Source organism: Schistocerca cancellata, chromosome 5 (assembly GCF_023864275.1).
Source record: "Schistocerca cancellata isolate TAMUIC-IGC-003103 chromosome 5, iqSchCanc2.1, whole genome shotgun sequence".
NCBI classification, from domain to species: Eukaryota; Metazoa; Arthropoda; class Insecta; order Orthoptera; family Acrididae; genus Schistocerca; species Schistocerca cancellata.
This window is the reverse complement of record NC_064630.1, coordinates 830,999,824-831,022,710: the sequence shown is the minus strand read 5'-3', so window position 1 is coordinate 831,022,710 and position 22,887 is coordinate 830,999,824. Positions and strand designations below refer to the sequence as shown.

The window sequence follows — 22,887 nt, the reverse complement described above, 5'->3', positions numbered from 1 at the left end:
CTTTCTGCTTTCCGTTCTTTGCTTAGAACTGGGTTTCCATCACAGCTCTTGATATTCATGCAAGTGGTTCTCTTTTCTACAAAGGTCTCTTTAATTTTCCTGTAGGCAGTATCTATCTTACCCCTCAAGAGATAAGCCTCTACATCCTTACATTTGTCCTCTAGCCATCCCTGCTTAGCCATTTTGCACTTACTGTCGATCTCATGTTTGAGACGTTTGTATTCCTTTTTGCCTGCTTCAGTTGCTGCATTTTTGTATTTTCTCCTTTCATCAATTAAGCAAGCATAGAGATTCAGATTGTACATAGTCTAAAGTTCGAGTCCCTCTTTAGGGCGAGTGTGTGCAGTCTCCTTTGTCCGGCAGTCCCAGGACGAAACTCGCCTTCCCATTCGTCGTGCGGTTTCTTGTGCTCAGGCAATGCTCTGCTACTGCAGATTAATCTGGACAGACCAGGCGAGTATGACAGTGGCGTTCAACACACTAATCTTACACAGCACGACAGTATGCGAGGTTCCACAGTGATACAGAAAGTCACATACACTCGGTTTCCTACTGTGGAGATCGTATTGGACAGAATCTGGTAAAATTTTGCCGAATATACGTATCGTGATCCTGTGGTAGACCTGATACCTTAACGTTCAATAAACCCATCAGGATAGCTTGACGTACAAATCTGTAATTATTTGACTGGTGAAAATGTCTCCCCAGGCTTATTTGTGTTTCATATTTTTCACCTTTGCAAATATTTAAAGTGTGGTAGGAACATAAGAATTCATAATTTAAAATTTGTTGTACTATACATAATTCAAATAATTAACGTAATTTAACGCAATTTAATTTTGTTTGTCCAGATGACGCTCCAAATACTTCTATTTGTTATTAACTCCAAATGTCACACTTAAGAACTTTTTTGGCCAAGTTGAAGAAGGAGCTTTCAGTTGTGATGATTGTTGCTGTGCTTAGTATCATGGTCATAGCTGTAAACCTAAATTTCGTCAACAGTGAAAAACTTTGGAAGATAATCTGTACTTCAGCATTTCTTCAGGTTCCCTGCAGGCTTCAACACGAAGTTGCTCCTGATTAAGTAGTAGTAACACTAACTTCGGTGCAGGCCTCCTCATATTCACTTCTTCCGATAATACAATATGTAGTGTCGTACACTGTTGCCGGCCGGAATGGCCGAGCGGTTCTCGGCGCTACAGTCTGCAACCGCGCGACCGCTAGAGTCGCAGGTTCGAATCTTGCCTCGGGCATGGATGTATGTGATGTCCTTATGGTAGTTAGATTTAAGTAGTTCTAAGTTCTAGGGGACTGATCACCTCAGAAGTTTAGTCCCATAGTGCTCAGAGTCATTTTGAACACTGCACTTACAGCTACTGCAGTTGGTATCTCCCCAGAACGTGACCACAAGTTAGAGACAGTCACTGCCAAACGAAGCGACGAATGAGAGATATCCACCGTAACATGTGACTGTACTTCGCTACTTTGCAAGTGTAACAAACATTCTAGTACTCAGCGACAGTAATGAACATCCAGAGTGTACCATTTATCATCACCACCTCCTTTGTGTGTGAAAAAAATTGTAACTGGCCAGGGATGCATCTATGTCAGGGGCTCACGCTGTGGGTGGAAACACTCCATAAAGGTTCACGAACACCACTTTCAACACTTAAGTTATCTTTCTTTTAAATGGGACATGTATGTTTTTTTCAGTTTTTATCGTTCGAAAACGTGGATCATAACTACACACATCAAAAAAAGTTTTGCTTCGCCTCGGTTCCGAGAGCTCCAGAACTTGTACAGAAAACCTGAACAGAGATCAACATAAACATCATTTCTGCCCTTTTTACTGCTCATGAAAACCACACATTGCGTGTTGTACCACCATACAGCGAGACCTTCAGAGGTGGCGGTCCAGGTTGCTGTATACACCGGTACCTCTAATACCCAATAACACGTCCTCTTGCATTGATGGAGGCCTGTATTCGTCGTGGCATATTATCCACAAGTTCATTAATGCACTGTTGCTCCAGATTGTCCCACTCCTCAACGGCGATTCGGCGTAGGTCCCTCAGAGTGGATGGTGGGTCATATCGTCCATAAACAGCCCCTTTTCAATCCATCCCAGGCATGTCGGATAGGGTTCATGTCTGGAGAACATGTTGGCCACTCAAGTCGAGCGATATCGCTATCCTGAAGGAAGTCATTCACAAGATGTTCACAATGGAGGCGCGAATTGCCGTCCATGAAGACGAATGCCTTGCCTATATGCTGCCGATACGGTTGCACTATCGGTCGGAGGATGGCATTCACGTATCGTACAGCCGTTACGGTGCCTGCCATGACCACCTGTGGCGTACATCGGCCCCACATAACGCCACCCCAAAACTGGAGGGAGCCTCCACCTTGCTGCATTCGTTACAGGCTCCCAGGTAGATGCTATTTTCCTTGACTTCCGGAAAGCGTTCGATACAGTTCCGCACTGTCGCCTGATAAACAAAGTAAGAGCCTACGGAATATCAGACGAGCTGTGTGTCTGGGTTGAAGACAGAACACAGCTTGTTGTTCTCAATAAAGAGACGTCTACAGACGTTAAAGTAACCTCTGGCGTGTCACAGGGGAGTATTATGGGACCATTGCTTTTCACAATATATATATATATATATATATATATATATATATATATATATATATATATATATATAAATGACCTAGTAGATAGTGTCGGAAGTTCCATGCGTCTTTTCGCGGATGATGCTGTAGTATACAGAGAAGTTGCAGCATTAGAAAATTGTAGCGAAATGCAGGAAGCTCTGCAGCGGATAGGCACTTGGTGCAGGGAGTGGCAACCGACCGTTAACATAGACAAATGTAATGTATTGCGAATACATAGAAAGAAGGATCCTTTATTGTACGATTATATGATAGCGGAACAAACACTGGTAGCAGTTACTTTTCTAAAAAATCTGGGAGTATGCGTGCGGAGTGATTTGAAGTGGAATGATCACATAAAATTAATTGTTGGTAAGGCGGGTACCAGGTTGAGATTCATTGGGAGAGTCCTTAGAAAATGTAGTCCATCAACAAAGGAGGTGGCTTACAAAACACTCGTTCGACCTATACTTGAGTATTGCTCATCAGTGTGGGATCTGTACCAGATCGGGTTGACGGAGGAGGTAGAGAAGATCCAAAGAAGAGCGGCGCGTTTCGTCACAGGGTTATTTGGTAACCGTGATAGCGTTACGGAGATGTTTAGCAAACTCAAGTGGCGGACTCTGCAAGAGAGGCGCTCTGAATAGCGGTGTAGCTTGCTCGCCAGGTTTCGAGAGGGTGCGTTTCTGGATGAGGTATCGAATATATTGCTTTCCCCTACTTATACCTCCCGAGGAGATCACGAATGTAAAATTAGAGAGATTCGGGCGCGCACGGAGGCTTTCAGACAGTCGTTCTTCCCGCGAACCAGACGCGACTGGAACAGAAAAGGGGGGTAATGACAGTGGCACGTAAAGTGCCCTCCACCACACACCGTTGGGTGGCTTGCGGAGTATAAATGTAGATGTAGATGTAGGTAGCGGTCATCCACTGCAGCAGTAGCCCTTGGGCGCTCTGAGCGAGGCATGTCATCGACAGTTCCTGTCTCTCTGCATCTCCTCCATGTACGAACAACATCGCTTTGGTTCACTCAGAGATTCCTGGACACTTCCCTTGTTGAGAGTCCTTCCTGACACAAAATAACATTGCGGATGCGATCGAACCGCGATATTGACCGTCTAGGCACGGTTGAAATACAGACAACATGTGTACCTCCTTCCTGGTGGAATGACTGGAACTCATCGACTGTCGGACCCACTCCGTCGAATAGCCGCTGCTCGTGCATGGTTGTTTACATCTTTAGGCGGGTTTAGTGACATCTCTGTAAACAGTCAAAGAGACTGTGTCTGTGATACGGTACCCACAGTCAACATCAATCTTCAGGAGTTCTGGGAACTGGGGTGATGCAAAACTGTTAATATTTGCAAGAAGAGTGATGAGGAAGATATGGGGACCGATTTTTAGGAAAAGCTGAATGCAATATGCGGAATAAGAGGAAATGTGCAAAACCAACAATACTACAAAAGCTGAAGACGAAAAGAATCAACTGCATGTGTCATGTAGCCCTGATATCAGAAGAAAGACAGCTGAAGAAAGCATTTGAGGCGTAACATTAATCTTAAACTTTATAGAACCTACGGTTGTGACAGGCAACAGAGCAATCCACATCTCAAGAAAGTACCTCGCTAGGGTATATTACTCAATGGCGGAGATGGCGACTAATTACAGAGCTCCAGACACAGTGCTCACAAGCTTGGATGACACTATTTTGTGCATTTAGTGCAACATCCATTCAGTATGATACAAACCATTTATAGGTTTATGTAGAGGGTTTATCATTCCTATATCGCTTATATAACATTCGTGATGGCACTACACCCATAGCCCAATGTGACCTAATTTAAAATAACGCGAAACCTACAACCCATAGACATGTTCTGCTTTGAAATCGAAAATCAAGAGATGCACATTCGTCCTCTAGTGCGGCCCGTGCTTGAGCGGTGGTTGAAAGATCGAGAAAGAGATTGAGGTACTATGCGTGTAAAATTCACCCCTACTTTGTGTGGAATGGATTGTGGCTATTTCACCGGCTGTTAAGAAATTGTATTCGTAACCGAATGACATGGGTTGTTTCTTCCATTAGCAATGTGGGATGTACAAGAGAACCCCTAGGTTTTGTAGTACCGCGTTTTGCCGCTAGGAGTGTATAGAGTGAACATTCCAGAGTCAGTAAGCCGAGTGCCGTGGCTGGAGGAAGCCAGGACGAGTTTTGGCAGACTTTACAGTGTCAGCTGTTTTGATATATTGTCTTTTTCCAATGGCTGACTTTTGTGAGCAGCGTGCGACAGTGAAATTCTGCATTTTTCTCGGAAAAATTGGGAACTGAAACTCTTCGGATGTTAAGAACGGCCGGCCGGTGTGGCCGAGCGGTTCTAGGCTCTACGTTCTGGGACCGCGCGACCGCTACGGTCGCAGGTTCGAATCCTGCCTCGGGCATAGATGTGTGTGATGTCCTCAGGTTAGTTAGGTTTACGTAGTTCTAAGTTCTAGGGAACTGATGACCTCAGCAGTTAAGTCCCATAGTGCTCAGAGCCATTTGAGCCATTTTATTAAGAACGGTGTCCAAGGATGATGCTATGGGGAAAACTCTAGTATTCGAGAGGTTTCCCGTTTCAAAAATAGCGAAATGTCATTTAATTGTTGTTGTTGTTGTTGTTGTGGTCTTCAGTCCAGAGACTGGTTTGATACAGCTCTCCATGCTACTCTGTCCTGTGCAAGCTTCTTCATCTCCAAGTACCTACTGCAACCAACATCCTCCTGAATCTGCTTAGTGTACTCATCTCTTGGCTTCCCTCTACGATTTTTACCTCCCACGCTTCGTTCCAGTACTAAACTGGTGGCTCCTCGATGCCTCAGAACATGTCCTACCAACCAATCCCTTCTTCTATTAAGTTTTCCCACAAATTCCTCTTCTCCCCAATTCTGTTCAGTGCCTCCTCATTAGTTACGTGATCTACCCATCTAATCTTCAAACGTCTGTAAAGAATTGGTGTATTTTGCAGCCGTGATTTGTTAAACTGATAGTTCGGTAATTTTCACACCTGTCAACGCCTGCTTTCTTTGGGGTTGGAATTATTATAATCTTCTTAAGCCCGAGGGTATTTCGCTTGTCTCATAGATCTTGCTCACCAGATGGTAGAGCTTTGTCTCCCAAGGCTATCAGTATTTCTTATGGAATGTAGTCTACTCCCGAGGCCTTGTTTCGGCTTAGGTCTGTCAAACTCTTCACGCAGTATCATATCTCCCACTTCCGTTTATTGTATTGGACAAACTCGAAAAATTGCAACACAGTCTTATAATAAAAGACTCTGAACTCAAGCTATCCATGAAAATATCACCCTACGAGAAGTGCGGACGAGGACAAGTAAGCAGTACAACCTAGCAAATGAAGCTTTACAATATGACACTACGCAAGAATGTAACAAACATAAGCACGTTTAATCGGAAAAATGAATAACATCTGCGAACTTTGTTACGCGAAAAAATTCAATACAGAAACATCAGGATTATGTTGCATGAATAGAAATATTCGATTACCACCACTGGAAACGCCTCCGCAGGAATTTTTACAGTAGATAACCAGGGAAACTCCAGAATCAAAACATTCTATTCAAAATATAAAAGCAAACAAACGAGTTATTTCGGCGTCCGATTAACACCAACAGAAATGAAATCGAATATGGTTTTTTTTTTCATCTAAGGACAAATCTATCACATCATGGGATCATTGCTACCACTACGCAAGTACATTTTATCGGAAACGAAGAAACAGAAATTGATCAACGATGCACAAATATCTGTGGATTCAGAGAGAAATAGCCCAAGATATATTGAAAACAGCACTAGACCGAATGATTTCTGATGATTAAAAAGTTATAGTCCGAGCAGACAAGAGATCATCTGGAGAAGACGAACTACGATTTAACGCACCTCAGATACACGAAGTCGCAATCGTAACTGTAAACAATGAAAATATAAGCCGTGACGTAATTTTACAACGCATTGTAGAGACACACCGTTCATATGATGCCCCCCCCCCCGCCCTCCCTCTTCCCCAATAACCATTAATATTTCTGCGCGGAGGGGTTGGCGTCGTCTTGTCACAACGTTTCGATGAGACAAGACGACACCACCACTCGGCTGATAACCCGAGAAGAATTCATCAAATTCAACCTGAAACAGGCGTAGAAACAAACAAAAAAGTCATTTCCAAGAAGTTCTAAGCGTACCGCTTAATAATCAGAGACAATGAAACATACAATCACAGACTCAACTTTCGCCGTGTGTTCCAACAGTTCCTGGTCCATACGTATGAAAAAAACTGATGCTTTACAAAAGACTGAATCAGAAGGAACTACGCATGGAAGAACACATCCACCTTCGTGACGCAATCATAAATGGGTGGAAGCACTGGCGACATTGGAACAATGGTAATCTTACCGTCATCATACATAGGAATTTTGTGACACGTGCACGAACACATTCAAGATGCCATGACCTACATAAGAATATATGGACGACGTGACTTCTTCATAACATTCATATGCAGCTCGTCGTGGCCAGAAACCAAAGATGAACTGAGATCAGGACAAGACCCCACGCATCGACACGGTAGAATAGCCTGAGTTTTCCGACAAAAACAAGGGAGATTTATAAAATACCATTAATAAATACCATATCTTTGAAACTGTTAGACGCTGAATGTACACTTTTTTTTTGGTTCACCAGTCTTCTGACTGGTTTGATGCAGCCCGCCACGAATTCCTCTCCTGTACCAACCTCTTCATCTCAGAGTAGCACTTGCATCCTACGTCCTCAATTACTTGCTGCATGCAGAGCTTTTGCCCTCTACAGCTCCCTCTACTACCATGGAAGTCATTCCTTCATGTCTTAACCGATGTCCTATCATCATGTCCTTTGTCCTTATAGGTGTTTCCCACAAGAATATTCTGCGCAGAACCTCCTCATTCGTTACCTTATCAATCCACCTAATGTTCAACATTCGTCTGTGGCACCATGCCTCAAATACTTACATTCTCTTCTGTTCCGCTTTTCCCACAGTTCATATTTCACTATCAACAATGCTGTACTCCAGACGTACATTCTCAGAAATTTCTTCCTCAAATTATGGACTACGTTTGATACTAGTAGACTTCTCTTGACCAGGAATGCCTTTTTGCCACTGCAAATCTGCTTTTGATGTCCTCCTCCTCCGTTCGTCAATGGCTATTTTGCTGCCTATGTAGCAGAATTTCTTCATTTCATTTACTTCGTGACCAGCGATCATGATGTTAAGTTTCTCACTGTTCTCATTTCTGCTACTTCTCACTACTTTCGTCTTTCTTCGATTTAATCTCAATCCATATTCTGCACTCGTAAAGCTGTTCATTCCCTTCAGCTAATGATGTAATTCTTCTTCACTTTCAAAAAAACGGTTCAAATGGCTCTGAGCACTACGGGACTCAACATCTGAGGTCATCAGTCCCGTAGAACTACTTAAACCGAACTAACCTAAGGACATCACACACATCCATGCCCGAGGCAGGATTCGAACCTGCGACCGTAGCCGTCGCGCGGTTCCAGACTGAAGTGCCTGGAACCGCTCGACCACCCCGGCCGGCCCCTCTTCACTTTCACTCAGGATAGCAATGTCATCAGCGAATCGTATCATTGATATCCTTTCACCTTGAATTTTAATTCCACTCCTGAACCTTTCTTTTATTTCCATCATTGCTTCTTCGATGTACAGATTGAAAAGTAGGGGCGAAAGACTACATCCATGTCTTACACGCTTTTTAATCCGACCACTTCGTTCTTGGTCGTCCACTCTTATTAGTACCTCTTCGTTCTTGTACATATTGCATATTACCCGTTTCTCGCTATAGCTTACTCCTATTTTTCTCAGAATTTCGAACATATTGTACCATTTTAGTTTGTCTTACGCTTTTTCCAGGTCGACAAATCTTCTGAACGTGCTTGATTTTTCTTTAGTCTTGCTTCCAATTTCAGAATTGCCTCTCTCGTGCCTTTACCTTTTCTGAAGCCAAACTGATCGTCATCTAACACATCCTCGATGTACACTATCGAACGGCAAAAACAAGTACTGCCTCACTCACACTATCTCGCAAGGCTACACTACAGAATTCGTCCCACGGATATCAACAAAATCATCCATGCTGAATTTCCCAATTCACAAGAAGATCCGGAACTGTGCGGAAAATGAACACAAAAAAAGAAAAAAATACTCAAAACCATACTTGGACGACACACAAACCGGATTTGATGGCTATCCCAAATATAAAAGACGATCACGCAAAAACGAGGGCTTCACAGCAAAGATACGAAAACGAGACAGCGACGAACTGGAAATACACTCCTGGAAATTGAAATAAGAACACCGTGAATTCATTGTCCCAGGAAGGGGAAACTTTATTGACACATTCCTGGGGTCAGATACATCACATGATCACACTGACAGAACCACAGGCACATAGACACAGGCAACAGAGCATGCACAATGTCGGCACTAGTACAGTGTATATCCACCTTTCGCAGCAATGCAGGCTGCTATTCTCCCATGGAGACGATCGTAGAGATGCTGGATGTAGTCCTGTGGAACGGCTTGCCATGCCATTTCCACCTGGCGCCTCAGTTGGACCAGCGTTCGTGCTGGACGTGCAGACCGCGTGAGACGACGCTTCATCCAGTCCCAAACATGCTCAATGGGGGACAGATCCGGAGATCTTGCTGGCCAAGGTAGTTGACTTACACCTTCTAGAGCACGTTGGGTGGCACGGGATACATGCGGACGTGCATTGTCCTGTTGGAACAGTAAGTTCCCTTGCCGGTCTAGGAATGGTAGAACGATGGGTTCGATGACGGTTCGGATGTACCGTGCACTATTCAGTGTCCCCTCGACGATCACCAGTGGTGTACGGCCAGTGTAGGAGATCGTTCCCCACACCATGATGCCGGTAGTTGGCCCTGTGTGCCTCGGTCGTATGCAGTCCTGATTGTGGCGCTCACCTGCACGGCGCCAAACACGCATACGACCATCATTGACACCAAGGCAGAAGCGACTCTCATCGCTGAAGACGACACGTCTCCATTCGTCCCTCCATTCACGCCTGTCGCGACACCACTGGAGGCGGGCTGCACGATGTTGGGGCGTGAGCGGAAGACGGCCTAACGGTGTGCGGGACCGTAGCCCAGCTTCGTGGAGACGGTTGCGAATGGTCCTCGCCGATACCCCAGGAGCAACAGTGTCCCTAATTTGCTGGGAAGTGGCGGTGCGGTCCCCTACGGCACTGCGTAGGATCCTACGGTCTTGGCGTGCATTCGTGCGTCGCTGCGGACCGGTCCCAGGTCGACGGGCACGTGCACCTTCCGCCGACCACTGGCGACAACATCGATGTACTGTGGAGACCTCACGCCCCACGTGTTGAGCAATTCGGCGGTACGTCCACCCGGCCTCCCGCATGCCCACTATACGCCCTCGCTCAAAGTCCGTCAACTGCACATACGGTTCACGTCCACGCTGTCGCGGCATGCTACCAGTGTTAAAGACTGCGATGGAGCTCCGTATGCCACGGCAAACTGGCTGACACTGACGGCGGTGGTGCACAAATGCTGCGCAGCTAGCGCCATTCGACGGCCAACACCGCGGTTCCTGGTGTGTCCGCTGTGCCGTGCGTGTGATCATTGCTTGTACAGTCCTCTCGCAGTGTCCGGAGCAAGTATGGTGGGTCTGACACACCGGTGTCAATGTGTTCTTTTTTCCATTTCCAGGAGTGTAGATAATCTATGCGTAGTACCGTACAAAACAACTATCCAAAATGTTCCAAGGGCAAACAAAAGTAGAATACTGCAATCCAGCGAAATTTATCAAATATGTCTGTAAGTATGTGAACAAAGGCACTGACATGGCAGTACCTCAAACAGCCAAAGACAGTCAACAACAAAACAGAAACGACGAGATCCTCTTGTACCAAATGAGAAGATGCATCAACAATAACGAAGCAGCGTGGCGGGTTTTAGGTTTTCACATACACGTATGCGAACCAGCAGTGCAAAATCTAGTAGTACATTTGGAGACTGGACAGAGTGAGTACTTCACAAAAAACACCGCCAGAAAAACTGCAAGCGAACCACCTCAGAATCCTACATCAATAGCTTTTTACCAGCTTTGCCAAACGTATCCATTCCCTAAAACATTACTATATGTCGGCCATCCCTACCTACTATGTGTGGAACACAAGAAAAAACACCTTTTAACGACGAAAAGAAGGAATTCCAGTAGAAGGCCATCCAGGAATAATGCAAACTAAAGCACTAGACCGAGTATACACCGTACATCCGAACAACGCCAAATGTTTCTATCTCCTGATGTTGCTAGATGAAGAACGGGAACCAACAAAATTCCAGAACTCAACACTGCTGGCGGCTACCAATGACAGAAATACAGAGAAGCGTACCAACGCTTAGAACTCCTGGAATACGACAACCACTGGGAATTAACACTACATGAAGCCTCACTCACTGCCTCAGCTGAACAAACGACGGAGTATTGGCCACAATCCTAACAACATGCAACCAAATCAAAATGGTTCAAATGGCTCTGAGCACTATGGGACTTAACATCAGTCCCCTAGAACTTAGAACTACTTAAACCTAACTAACCTAAAGACACCACACACATCCATGCCCGAGGCAGGATTCGAACCTGCGACCGTAGCAGTTGCGCGGTTCCGGACTGCGCGCCTAGAACCGCTAGACCACCACGGCCGGCAACATGCAACCCACCGAACCCAAAGCAGTCGTCGGACTCCTTAAAAGTGAGTGTGAGTGATGACATACTGTAGCAAATCCGTCAAAACTCATCCTGAACTGACCATCGAATTCAACGACGACATCGCCTACAAGACATTCATTCACCTGCAAGATAAATGTTTAACAGACTCCAGTACAATTTGGGCTGCAAGCACCACGAAAAGATGCTGTCAGTATGCTGAACTCGGAAATTAAGTAGGAAAGAAATCTACATCAGTGAACTACTTCAATACATTTCTCACAACAAATCACTCCTCAGTGATTTACATGGGCCGATTCTACAACACTGGGCCGGCCAGTGTGGCCGAGCGGTCCTAGGCGCTTCAGTCCATGAACCGCGCTACTGCTATGGTCGCAGGTTCGAATCCTGCCTTGGGCATGGATGTGTGTGATGTCCGTAGGTTAGTTAAGTTTAATTAGTTCGAAGTCTAGGGGACTGATGACCTCAGATGTTAGGTCCCATAGTGCTCAGAGCCATTTGAACCATTTTTGACACTGGCAGAATTATTTACTTGGACGCACCATGTGGCACCGGGAAAATGTTTCTAATAAAACTATTGCTGGCAGAAATACGTGTCAAACAACACATCGCACTTGCTCCGGTGGCATCTGGCACTGCAGCCACACGTATGTAAGGAAGGCGAACTGCCCGTTCCGCCCTACAAATACTGTTGCATATAGAGCCGAAGAAAAATTCCCGGTTTGTAAAATCTCAAACGCATCTGGATGGGTTGAACTTCTAAACCAACTAAAATTAGCTTCTGGAACGAATGCACAATGACACGCTCAAAGGAATACTTGCGAGGAAGCTCTGAGGTTACGGGAGGAGCCCTACTCATACTCTCAGGAGATTTTCGACAAACACTTCCAGTTATCCACTACTCACCACCAGCAGACGAGATCAATGCATACTTTAAAAATCACATCTCTGGCCACACATACAAATACTGCGACTAACAAAAAATACGAGAGTTGAGCTACCGAAAGACGAAACAACAGATCATTTTGAAAAATGGTTCAAATGGCTCTGAGTACTATGGGACTGTAGTGCCTAGAACCGCTCGCCCACTCTGGCCGGCTCAGAAAATTTTGTTCAATAGCTTTTACAAACAGGCGAAAACACATATCCTACTGACCAAACGACCGGCCTCAATAAAACGTGGTTTCTGGAACATAGCCGCTGCTGAAAACGAACTCATTATCCAAACATTGTTCACAACTATACCAATCGGGACTGGCTATTTGAAAGGGCAGCTCTGGCAACTAAAAATAATATTTTAGCGGACGATTTGGATGGGATTCGGTTAATGAAAAGGGGACATATAATTCAAGGTTTATTTCCGCAAAACAATTAATTAATTAATTGTAATAAATTACACTGTGGCTTACAAATTACAGTGACACAAACAAATCAAGCTACTTGCAATATGAGGTAATAAAAATGTTATATGCCACTGGTGAACAGAGAAACTTCAAAACTGTTTACAATTTGATACATTAACATATAATCATTGTGCATACTACATACTTCCACCTAATACAGTTAAATTTTATAATGTGAAGCACAAATGTATAATTTACAATTAAATTTTCTGTCGAAGTTACTCCTTCCTATACCTTCTTTAAAAGAGTGATAAAATTTCCAAAAGCTATCTCAATTAAAAATGCCCTAAAACCCTTAACACAACAACACGTACATGACTAGCTCAAATAATAAATATATGTACGGCAAAGTCAACATCAACAGCGCAGACCACATTCAAACTCTAGCCAACATGGGCCACTTGCCGGTCAAAACATGTTACGACTGCGGCAGTGGGCAAACTTACATAGGTAATAAAAGAACACAGGCCACCTAGTAATCTTACCAAAATCGGTTTACACGAAGGAGGAATAGGAGGGGGGGGGGACATAATAAATACCATATACAAGTGCACTTTCCAAACCTACTACTAAATACAGTATAAAAGGATCTCAATTAATGATAAATCCGGGTTAGGCCCAGTAATATTGCACCTGAGCGCTAGTAGCCAAAATAAGGTTGATAGATACCAAGGTCTGACATCATCTTAGGGCTAACTGCCACAAGAAATAAATAAAGGTAAAAGAACAGACAAATGACAATGCCCAGCAATTTAAATAAAAATAAGTAAGCACAAGGCTAAAAGCAATTGCTAGCAACTTAACAAGCACACATAAAAATATCAGACTGCTGCCACATCACAAAACGGAACAGGTGCGCGCGCAGCCCCAGCAAGCCAGAAAACCAATAACACACACTCCAGCAACCGAGCCAGCCAGACCACAGTAATTTCAACTCAGAATCAGGGCGCGTGAGCACACCGGGTCCACGCAAAACACACACGCCAAATAATTCCCACCAACAGATACGGCTGCCCCCCCCCCCCCCCCCCGGGCGGGAAAACAGGGGTGACGACCGGGTACACACCAGCAGAAAACTCGACACCTAGACTCCGGCCAAACGGAGCACGCAGAAAATATAAACATCAGCTGAAGTGAGGTGAAACGAACCCCGCCACGCAGACCGGACAGAGAAAACACACAGAAAGCCTGCCCTGTAGTCCTTACAACTCCTGGGTGCGGAAACCCAAGCGATATCGTGGCACCCTTTTCAGAGGCGGAGAACCTCGAGCGATCGCGTGCGGGGATCCATCAGTTGTCCACTACAGCACATCACCAACACGCCACACCGCCCAACGGCCAAATCAGGGAGGCCCGCCAACAACGAGACCACACCTCCGTGGCGGTGAAGAAGGCAAAATACGACCAGCTCAGTGCGAATCCAACTGCCGAGACGAGCGCGCGCGGCCCCCCGCGAAAAACGCTCCCGAGGGCAGCAGCCGCCTCAGCGCCTGCGCAGGCCGAACCAGACGGAAACAGAAATACAAGTCGCTATCGACAGTGCCGGATACGCAACGCGCCAGAGAAATGGCACAATATTATCAACGTTATCAACTTCAAAATTCAGAAGAAAATTCGCGGTGACGATAGAATGTACAAATCCATCGACTCCATGGTAAACGTTGAAGAAAGTGTGAACTTCGCTACAGAAATTGTAAACGCTTTTCAAGTACCAGAAATGCCATTAACTGCCTTCGACTTAAAACTAGATCTCCGATCATACTACTCAGAAATCTCAACTCACCAGAACTATGTAATGGAACAAAACTGATCGTCAAATAGCTGTTGAATAACATCATTGAAGACTAACTTATGACTAGAAAGTACAAAGGACTACTATGTAACCCCAGAACATTACTGGTCTTTACTGATCAGCCATTCCAGCCTGAAAGAGTGCAGTTTCCAATCAAATTAACCTACAGGTTTACAATTAACAAAGTGCAAGGACAAACTTTAAAATCATACGCTATCACCCTCAAAGACCCCTGCATCTCTCACAGTCAACTATACGTAGTTTGCTCTCGAGTAGGAAATTCGAAAAATTTGTACGTATTTACTCTGGATAACAACATGAAAAATATTGTTTATAAACAAGTATTGTAAAAAGCTAGAGTACAATTATTGTGAATAGCTTGAACATGTTTTCAATGAAAAATTTTACCTCTCATACTTTAACATCTATTGTATATAGTTGGAATATGTTTATGCTAACTTTTTTTTTTTACCTCTTCTACTTTAAAGCTTATTCTTTTATTCCAAGTATCACACAACCCCATATCAACTCACTGAACGAAGCCGGGTACGTACCCCAGCTAGTCTTTTTATATTAAAAAATGTAACATTGTTTTACTTACTTATTTTAATGATGTTTGATGAAAGACTGAGGTATTTCTTCTCTAAAATTTAAAATAAAAGACGTTTATTTCTGAAAATTTATTTTTGACAGCGTACTATTCATTTTAGAGACCATATTGTCCGTTGGTTACACTAGAGTCTTCCTGAACGCAATGTTAAAATGGCGTCACCCAAAACACCATTGAAATATCAATAAAACAGTGGTTTCGTACTGTGGGTCGAAACTGACCCACATGATGATTCAAGGGGTGTGGAGTAGTCCAGTACTTCTAGTGTTAACTTATTTTCCTGGCATAGTTTGGAGTAATTTATTGCGAACCTAATAAGACAATAGCAATATGTAGGTACATAGGTAACGTAATACTTCCCATTATGGAGAATTAAGTACGTTTGTTTGGTCTAATTTTTCCAACAATCCAAGGAAGGTATATAATTCATTTAACTGTATTTTTGCCTTGGCTGTTGTTAATGTGTTAGTACGTTCTCTTGTAATCCTCAAAGCAAAACGTGGAAGTCAGAGTAGTTACTGCGAACTTACAAGTTCCCTGTATAGACTAAAAAGCTAAGAGCCCGTGTAAAACCATAATGTTTTGTAGCCCTCCCTATAAGCCGATAATTTAGTTAACTGATCAGTTACTGTGCTCATACAAGTCGTACGAGTTTCGGCTCAGTTTCACGTACCTACGAGTATCAGCCTGGCAGCCACTCAGTCCTGTGTACCGCCCCCGGTACGTCGCCAAACCGTAGCCACCGGTCCTCGGAAGACCAGTTAACATAAATGATCTCAAATTTCATATTCGACTAGAATGCAAGACAATCAAACTTTTGTTTCTTCTCCTTCGTCCTTAAGTTATAAGGCCCCAATCATAGTAAAATCACGACACCAGGTAGGCCTTCTTACTTTATTAATGCGCATGCTCATTTACTTATTTGTTCATTTTACGTACTGTATTTGCTATTGGTTAATGTTTTATTCATCGTTAGTAAATTTTTGAAGTATTGTAAATAAATGACAAACGAATAATTTGAGGAATTAAGTAATTACTATGGCACGTATTTTTCTGCTGAAAAATACTTTTTGTTTTTTGTGTCAATTTCCTTACATCCTCTTTTTTGTTCTCAAATATCTCATAAAATTACAGTTTTGACATCGGAAAATAAATGACGTATTAACTGTTGTCTCTACTCAGACCATCAGCCATTGTATAATATAGACCTCTAATTATTTGTCGAACAACTTCGGTAGAATATTTTTGCATTTTCATAGAGCAACATTTTTCTCTTTTTAATAGATTCACAAGGTGAAAGATTGTTCCTAGGACTGTATTTTGCTGAAGGTCCGCCAGCGGCCGATTGGTTCGTGAATCCGCTGTCAACCAGTGACGTGACGAGGTTGCCGATAACTCCGGCAGGTGGCGGCGCCCTCGCTGTGGAAGAGCCTGCCGCAGCTGGAGGAGCGGCTGCTGGTCGTGGTGGACGGCGCCGAGGGCGACGGCGAGGGCGACGGCGACGCGGCCGACCTGCTGTCGGGGCGGCTGCTGCCCGACTGCCGGCTGCTGGTGACGGCGCGCCCCGGCCGCGCCGGCCCCCACCTGCTGCAGCGCCTGCAGCGCCGCGTCGCGCTCCGTGGCCTCGACTGGCCGCACGTCGAGCGCCTCGTCGTCGCCTACTTCGGCGCCAGCAAGAAGCCAGAGTGCGCCAGCAGGTTCCTGGAGGTCGTCGGCGGCAGTCACCAGGTACTTCAAATTATCTGCTTAGCTAGAACTCACAGACAAAGAAACTGGTACTCCTGCCTCTTATTGTGTAGGATCCCAGCGACCGTGCAGAAGTGCCACACGTGACGTGGACTCGGCTAATGCCTGAAGTAGTGCTGGAGGGGCTGACACCGTGAGCCCTGCAGAGCTGTCCATAAATCCGTAAGAGTATGAGAAGGTGCAGATCTCTTCTGAACAGCACATCGGAAGGCATCCCAAATTTGCTCAATAATGTTCATGTCCGGAGAGTTTGGTGGCCAGCGGAAGTGTTTAAATTCATAAGAGTGTTTCTGGAGTCACTCTGTTGCAATTCTGGACGCGTGGGGTGTCGAATGGTGTTGTGTACATAGTTCCGCGTAGTCAGCGCGTACACAACTTTCCCACTAGAGCGCGCCCCGCTAAGCACAACAGCGCTGGCGCAGCGCTCGTCCGTCTCCGCACAGTGAGATGGCGCTCTCTTAGAGATAGACCAAATTCTGCTTCCGCCAATCCACGTATTAATATGTCACGCAGCCAATGAGATTGCTGCTAACGTAGAACCATTTCTCCTCGCAGATCTCACTCGCGCAGTTATAGCTGAATGCGTGAGGTATTATAACGAGTGTACAGACCTCCGATTAGTCAGTCTGCATTAGTCTATAGTCAAGTTTCAGTCTGCGCCTAATAACATTACCATATTCCTGTACATAACCATGAAGATAAATGTATAGACACTTTGTCATGTATCAGAGATATGTGAGAATAAGATTAACGTACCAAGACCAAAGGAACTTCAGATTGTCAATTGTAAATAGCATCCAGAACCAAGTTAAGTTATTTTTACGCTTGTTATTATTTTAATAAATGTGTGTGAAAATTAATCAAGTTCTGTTAATGTTGGTCACCGTCAATCTGGTACTCTAAGCATGCAAGTGGCATTTCTATCGTCTGACCTAACGGCAGAAGATAAACACGCCACGATAAGACCACGAGACATATTGCTGACACTCACCTACTTCGTTAGAGCGACAAGTCAAATAATCTGATGTCGTGTGTTCCGAAAGTCTTACAGTACGCACACCACAAATGGTCCTGCTGGAATTTCCCAGCTCTGTCCGAATGCACAGTGGACATGAATGGATGCAGGTGATCAGGATGCTTACGTACGTGTCGCTTGTCAAAGTCGTAGGATAATGCATCAGGGGTCTCATATCACTCCAACTGCACACGCCCCACACTATTAAAGAGCCTTCACAGATCACATGGAATTTTCGTGGATTCATAACGTTGTTTCCACGCCTGTGTACGCCCATCCGCTCGATACAATTTGAAACGTAGCTCGCCCAACCAGGCAATATGTTTCCAGTCATCAACAGTCCAATGTCGATGGTGACGGGCCTAGGCGAGGCATAAAGCTTTGTGTCCTGCAGTCATCAAGGGTACACGAGTAGGCTTTCGGCTCCATGATGTTTCATGGAATGGTTCCCACACTGACACTTGTTGATGAGCCAGCACTGAAATCTGCAGCAATTTGCGGAAAGGTTGCACTTCTGTCATGCTGAATGATTCTCTTCCATCGTCGTTGGTCCCGTTCTTGCAGGATTTTTTCCGGCAGCTGCGATGTCGGACATTTTATGTGTTACCGGATTAATGATATTCGCAGTACACTCTTGAAATAGTCGTATGGGAAAATCCCCACTTCATCGCAACCTCAGAGATGCTGTGTTACATCGCTTGTGCGCTGACTATAACACCACGTTCAGAGTCGCTTAAACCTTGATAACCTGCCACTGCAGCAGCAGTAACCGATCTAACAACTACACCGGACGCTTGTTGTCTTATATAGGCGTTGCCGACCTCAGCGCCGTATTCTGCCTGTTTACATATCTCTGTATAAGAATACGCCTGTGGTTAGTGTATTTGCTATATTTATCACCCTTTCTGTTGGAACGCGTGTGAAATGTATTTTAGGGAAATATTCAGGACGACAGTTACTGTTTGAAGAAATCTGCTTTGTAAATAATGTCAATTCGACGATACCAGGAAAGTTTTTCATATGAAATTAAGCTTTACAACAGTTTACTTGCCAACTCACTGATGAAAATAATTTTCCTGTTATTCCTAAATTCAATAAACGTTTTATCAATGCAACACTAACAAATTCATACTTTTAGCAAGACATTCAAATCGTTCGAGAATGATAATTTTTGGTTAACACTTTGAAGGCGAGGGCGAAAATCTTCAGAGACAAATAGCAAACTGCATTTGCCAATTTATCTCTGACGATATTTCCGACAGAAGGGCACAAAACGACAGTGAACAGTTTTGACTGAAGTAATATTTTTTTTTAAAGCGTGAATGATACTGGTAATGATGAATTATGAGAACAGAGCTTAAAATTCTATTATGATGTTATTTCCGTTTACAAATTGTTTTAGAAGACGCTTGTGAGTAATTTCCAGTACTGAGTGATGTGCCAGAGTTGTAACGACATGAACGCACGTTCTTGGTGATCAGCACTCTAATGCCCGTCTAACAAAACAGAATTCGGGTCTCCTTCATTAAGGTAACTGTCCGGATGGTTCCTTTGAAAGTGTATGTGTTGGACTGCCCTCATCATCTCTATGCTCCATCTCTAATGACCTCGTTGTTGATCTAATCTCAACCCATAACGTCCGTTCATTCTTTTCTTCTACTTTCACTTTTTACGTAAGAGATGTCCACCTTATCTGAATAAAAATCATTCCTGTTTTGTTGCACCTCCCATGTCTCAGTCTATCTTTTCAGTGCTGACAATGCAGTGTGATGTAGATCTATATGAGACCTGCGAGGCTGCTCACTGTCTCTGGCCCTGACCATGACCTGCAGTGGACTGTTCGTAATCTTGACGTCCTAGATCCTCTGGCCTGTTAAATATGCTCTGTTTTTAACTCTAAATCCTCCTTTACTTCCGTGATTCCCAATTACTTCATTCTTTTCATCTCTTGTCGGCCAAAACTGCATTCCAAGAATGTGCGGCTTCTTCCTGCACAGAATAAACATTTCATCCAAACTTATGGATGTCTTTCATGTGGCTGAAGACATCAATCCTGGCATGAAACATGTGTTCACACAAGTCACACAGAATTGTACAGGAGAGTGGGTCTGTAACTGATTGAGTTTTCTTGCTTGTCACTTGGCCTCCTCATGTCTGCAGCGTTTTGCTTCAAAGAAGTTGGCAACAGTGGATGTAGAGTTTCTCCATAGTAAGCTGTTTGCAGCACATTCTTACTATGGTTGAATGTTTATACCACCGTCTTCATGATATCTTTTAACTGCTCCTTTAAGAATTTCAAAGAGGCTCCTTGAAGTCTGTTGCCAAGCAGAATTCACCATAAACCATTTGGCGGGGAAGTCTTGTATCACCCATGCGATTAATGTGGCCTAACCATAAGTTGATAAGTGACGATGGCTGCCTCAGTGCTGTTTGGATGGGCTTTCTGAAGAACTGTACAGGTGATCACATGGTCTTCCCACTTAATGTTCAAGATGTACTGTATTTTTGTTGGTGGAAGTTTTTTATATTATGGTGATACAGCGTCCAAGTCTAACAGCCATACACGAGCTTAGAAATGACAACACATCTGTACACCACGAGTTTTGTATGCAGTGTTATGTCTTTATCCATGAACACTCTGTGTATTAAATGTCCAAATGCTGCATGGATAGCCCCAATTCTTCTGTCAGTTTCTTGTTCGAAGGTACAGCATTTAGACAAATGCTTCCAAGACACGAAAAGTGCTCAACCTGCCCGAGTGCTGTGTCTAGAATGGAGATACTGAAGTTACGAAGAATAAATCCTGGGAAAGATTGTCCTAGTGCCTTCGTTTCTCATGTATTGACGGTAAGACCAAAGCGATCATGTGCTATTTTAAAGCATCTAACTCTGTGTTTGCTAGTGTTAGAGCAGGAGATGCGGTGTCATTGTCACACTGCAGTTCTGTCACCTGGGTACGTCTTTGTGTCTCCTGGGTATGTCTTTGTGAACGAAATCCTGCCAGAATGAAGAGACCTCCATCGAAACAAAATTTAATGTCCACGCCAGATGATTCGTACAAGCACACAGCCTTGTTTCAAACCCTAAATGATTGGAAACGAACCCTATGCAGAGCTACTGTGAAAAATCTGCCCAGATACGCGATCATGAACAACTTGAACCAGTTCCACGTGATGCTGAGGACATACAAAGTGTACTAGTATCTTCCACAAGGCAGACCTAGGTACTGAATCAGGGACTTCTTCCAGGTAAAAGATAACTAAATACAGAGACTTCTCTTGCACTCTGCTTTTTTACTGAATTTGTTGAGCATAAAAGATCATGTCTGTTGTGCCTCTGGAAGTTCAGGAACCACATTCAGTCAAAATCCTCTCTGAAATAATTTCGAGCCGATTCAATCGTATTATAGAGAGAAGCTGTACGTAAATGAAGATGAAAGACAACATGGTAGTTCCCATGTGCACTATGGTCGCCTTTCTGAATGATGATGATGATGGCAGCATTCTTCGAGGCATCTCTCTGTGGTGTGATACCGACTACACAAAGTGTCTTCAAAGGACCTCCCTACTTCTCCAGAAAAGTGCTGGTAGTGGAGAGGAGTTGATTTCATGAAACGAGCAGTGTCGCCTCTTTGTCATTCCGACACAGACCATCGTGCTCTGAAATTTCAGTTGAAGTCACATCTGGCCACCATCCACCTCCTCGCAGCTACATTAAACTCTGTGTCGAAAAACTTGAGAGTGCTACCCTCCATCCAACTGTACGTAAATGAAGATGAAACACAACATGATGACTGATGGTAGAGTCCTCACAAATAGACTGATAATTCTCCATCATTCTGAAGGGCATAAATGGAACACAACCCACTTGTTCCTTGTAAATAACACTACCACGTGTTGCATTGCTGCGAACAACAGTGAAGACACGGCCACCACGGTCTGTGTGCCGTCTGCAGGTGCTGCGCCCCCTGGCGTCGTGGCCGCTGGGCTGGCTGCTGCTGTGTGTGCTGTTTGAGGAGGAGGGCGGGCGGCTGCCGGCCGACTCCCTGGAGGTGCACCACGCCCTCTTCAAGTGCATCGTGCGCCGCAGCCTGCACAGCAGAGGTGTCGAGCTGCCACCTGGCTCCGACCTGCCGGGCCACTGCAAGAAGCTGCTTGCAGAGTTCGGCAAGCTAGCACTGTCTTGCATCAAGGAGGACCGCTACACTTACACCGACGCTGAGATACGTGCGCACTGCCACGGGCTCGAGGTCAGTCTCGTGCATCTGTGTAGGGATTGCATTTTGTGCTTGTGCTTACTGTAACCGTGTTTAAACACCAACCAATTCGTCATAAATACTTAATACTTGTAATGCCTTATAATGTTTCTGTGTTCGCTCTAAAATTATGGTGTAAAGGATATTGTATCTTAGATAATGAGAAATAATTAGTACTAACATTTTCTTTGTACGTAGCTGTTGTCGTCTTGGACGCCAAATGAGAAAAATGTGTGTACGCTTTCGTATGTACCCTAATGTCCTATTTTTAGCACAATAATCGTTTCACTATGTCTACGTGGGAGAGAATAATAACTCATCAGCACATTCTATGCATGAAAGCTCCCAGATGTTCGAAAGCAATTCCTGGCATGTTGTATTGCATCAATCTCTTAGCATATCATAGTCAGTATTACTTTAGTCTTACATTATTCCTACTAAAACAACAATTTCTCGCTTTTTTTTTTTGCTTATCTCTAGATGACATCATTTAAATCGTTTCGCTCATTCTCACAGAGTGTTCATACCAAATTAGTTGCTTCGTTCAACCGAATCATCATTTTTTGTTCTCCTCCCATAGATTCTCTTGTGGTCTCATTTCAAAT

General features: G+C 44.2%; 1 protein-coding gene across 1 annotated transcript in view; it reads left to right on the top strand.

The window, feature by feature from the left end:
• LOC126188830 (uncharacterized) overlaps nt 1–22,887 on the top strand; it is a 129,136-nt gene that overhangs the window by 14,746 nt on the left and 91,503 nt on the right. Inside the window, exons 4-5 of the mRNA XM_049930443.1 lie at nt 16,671–16,994; nt 21,983–22,276. Coding sequence (XP_049786400.1) covers nt 16,671–16,994; nt 21,983–22,276 — 618 coding nt within the window. The remainder of the gene's footprint in view (nt 1–16,670; nt 16,995–21,982; nt 22,277–22,887) is intronic.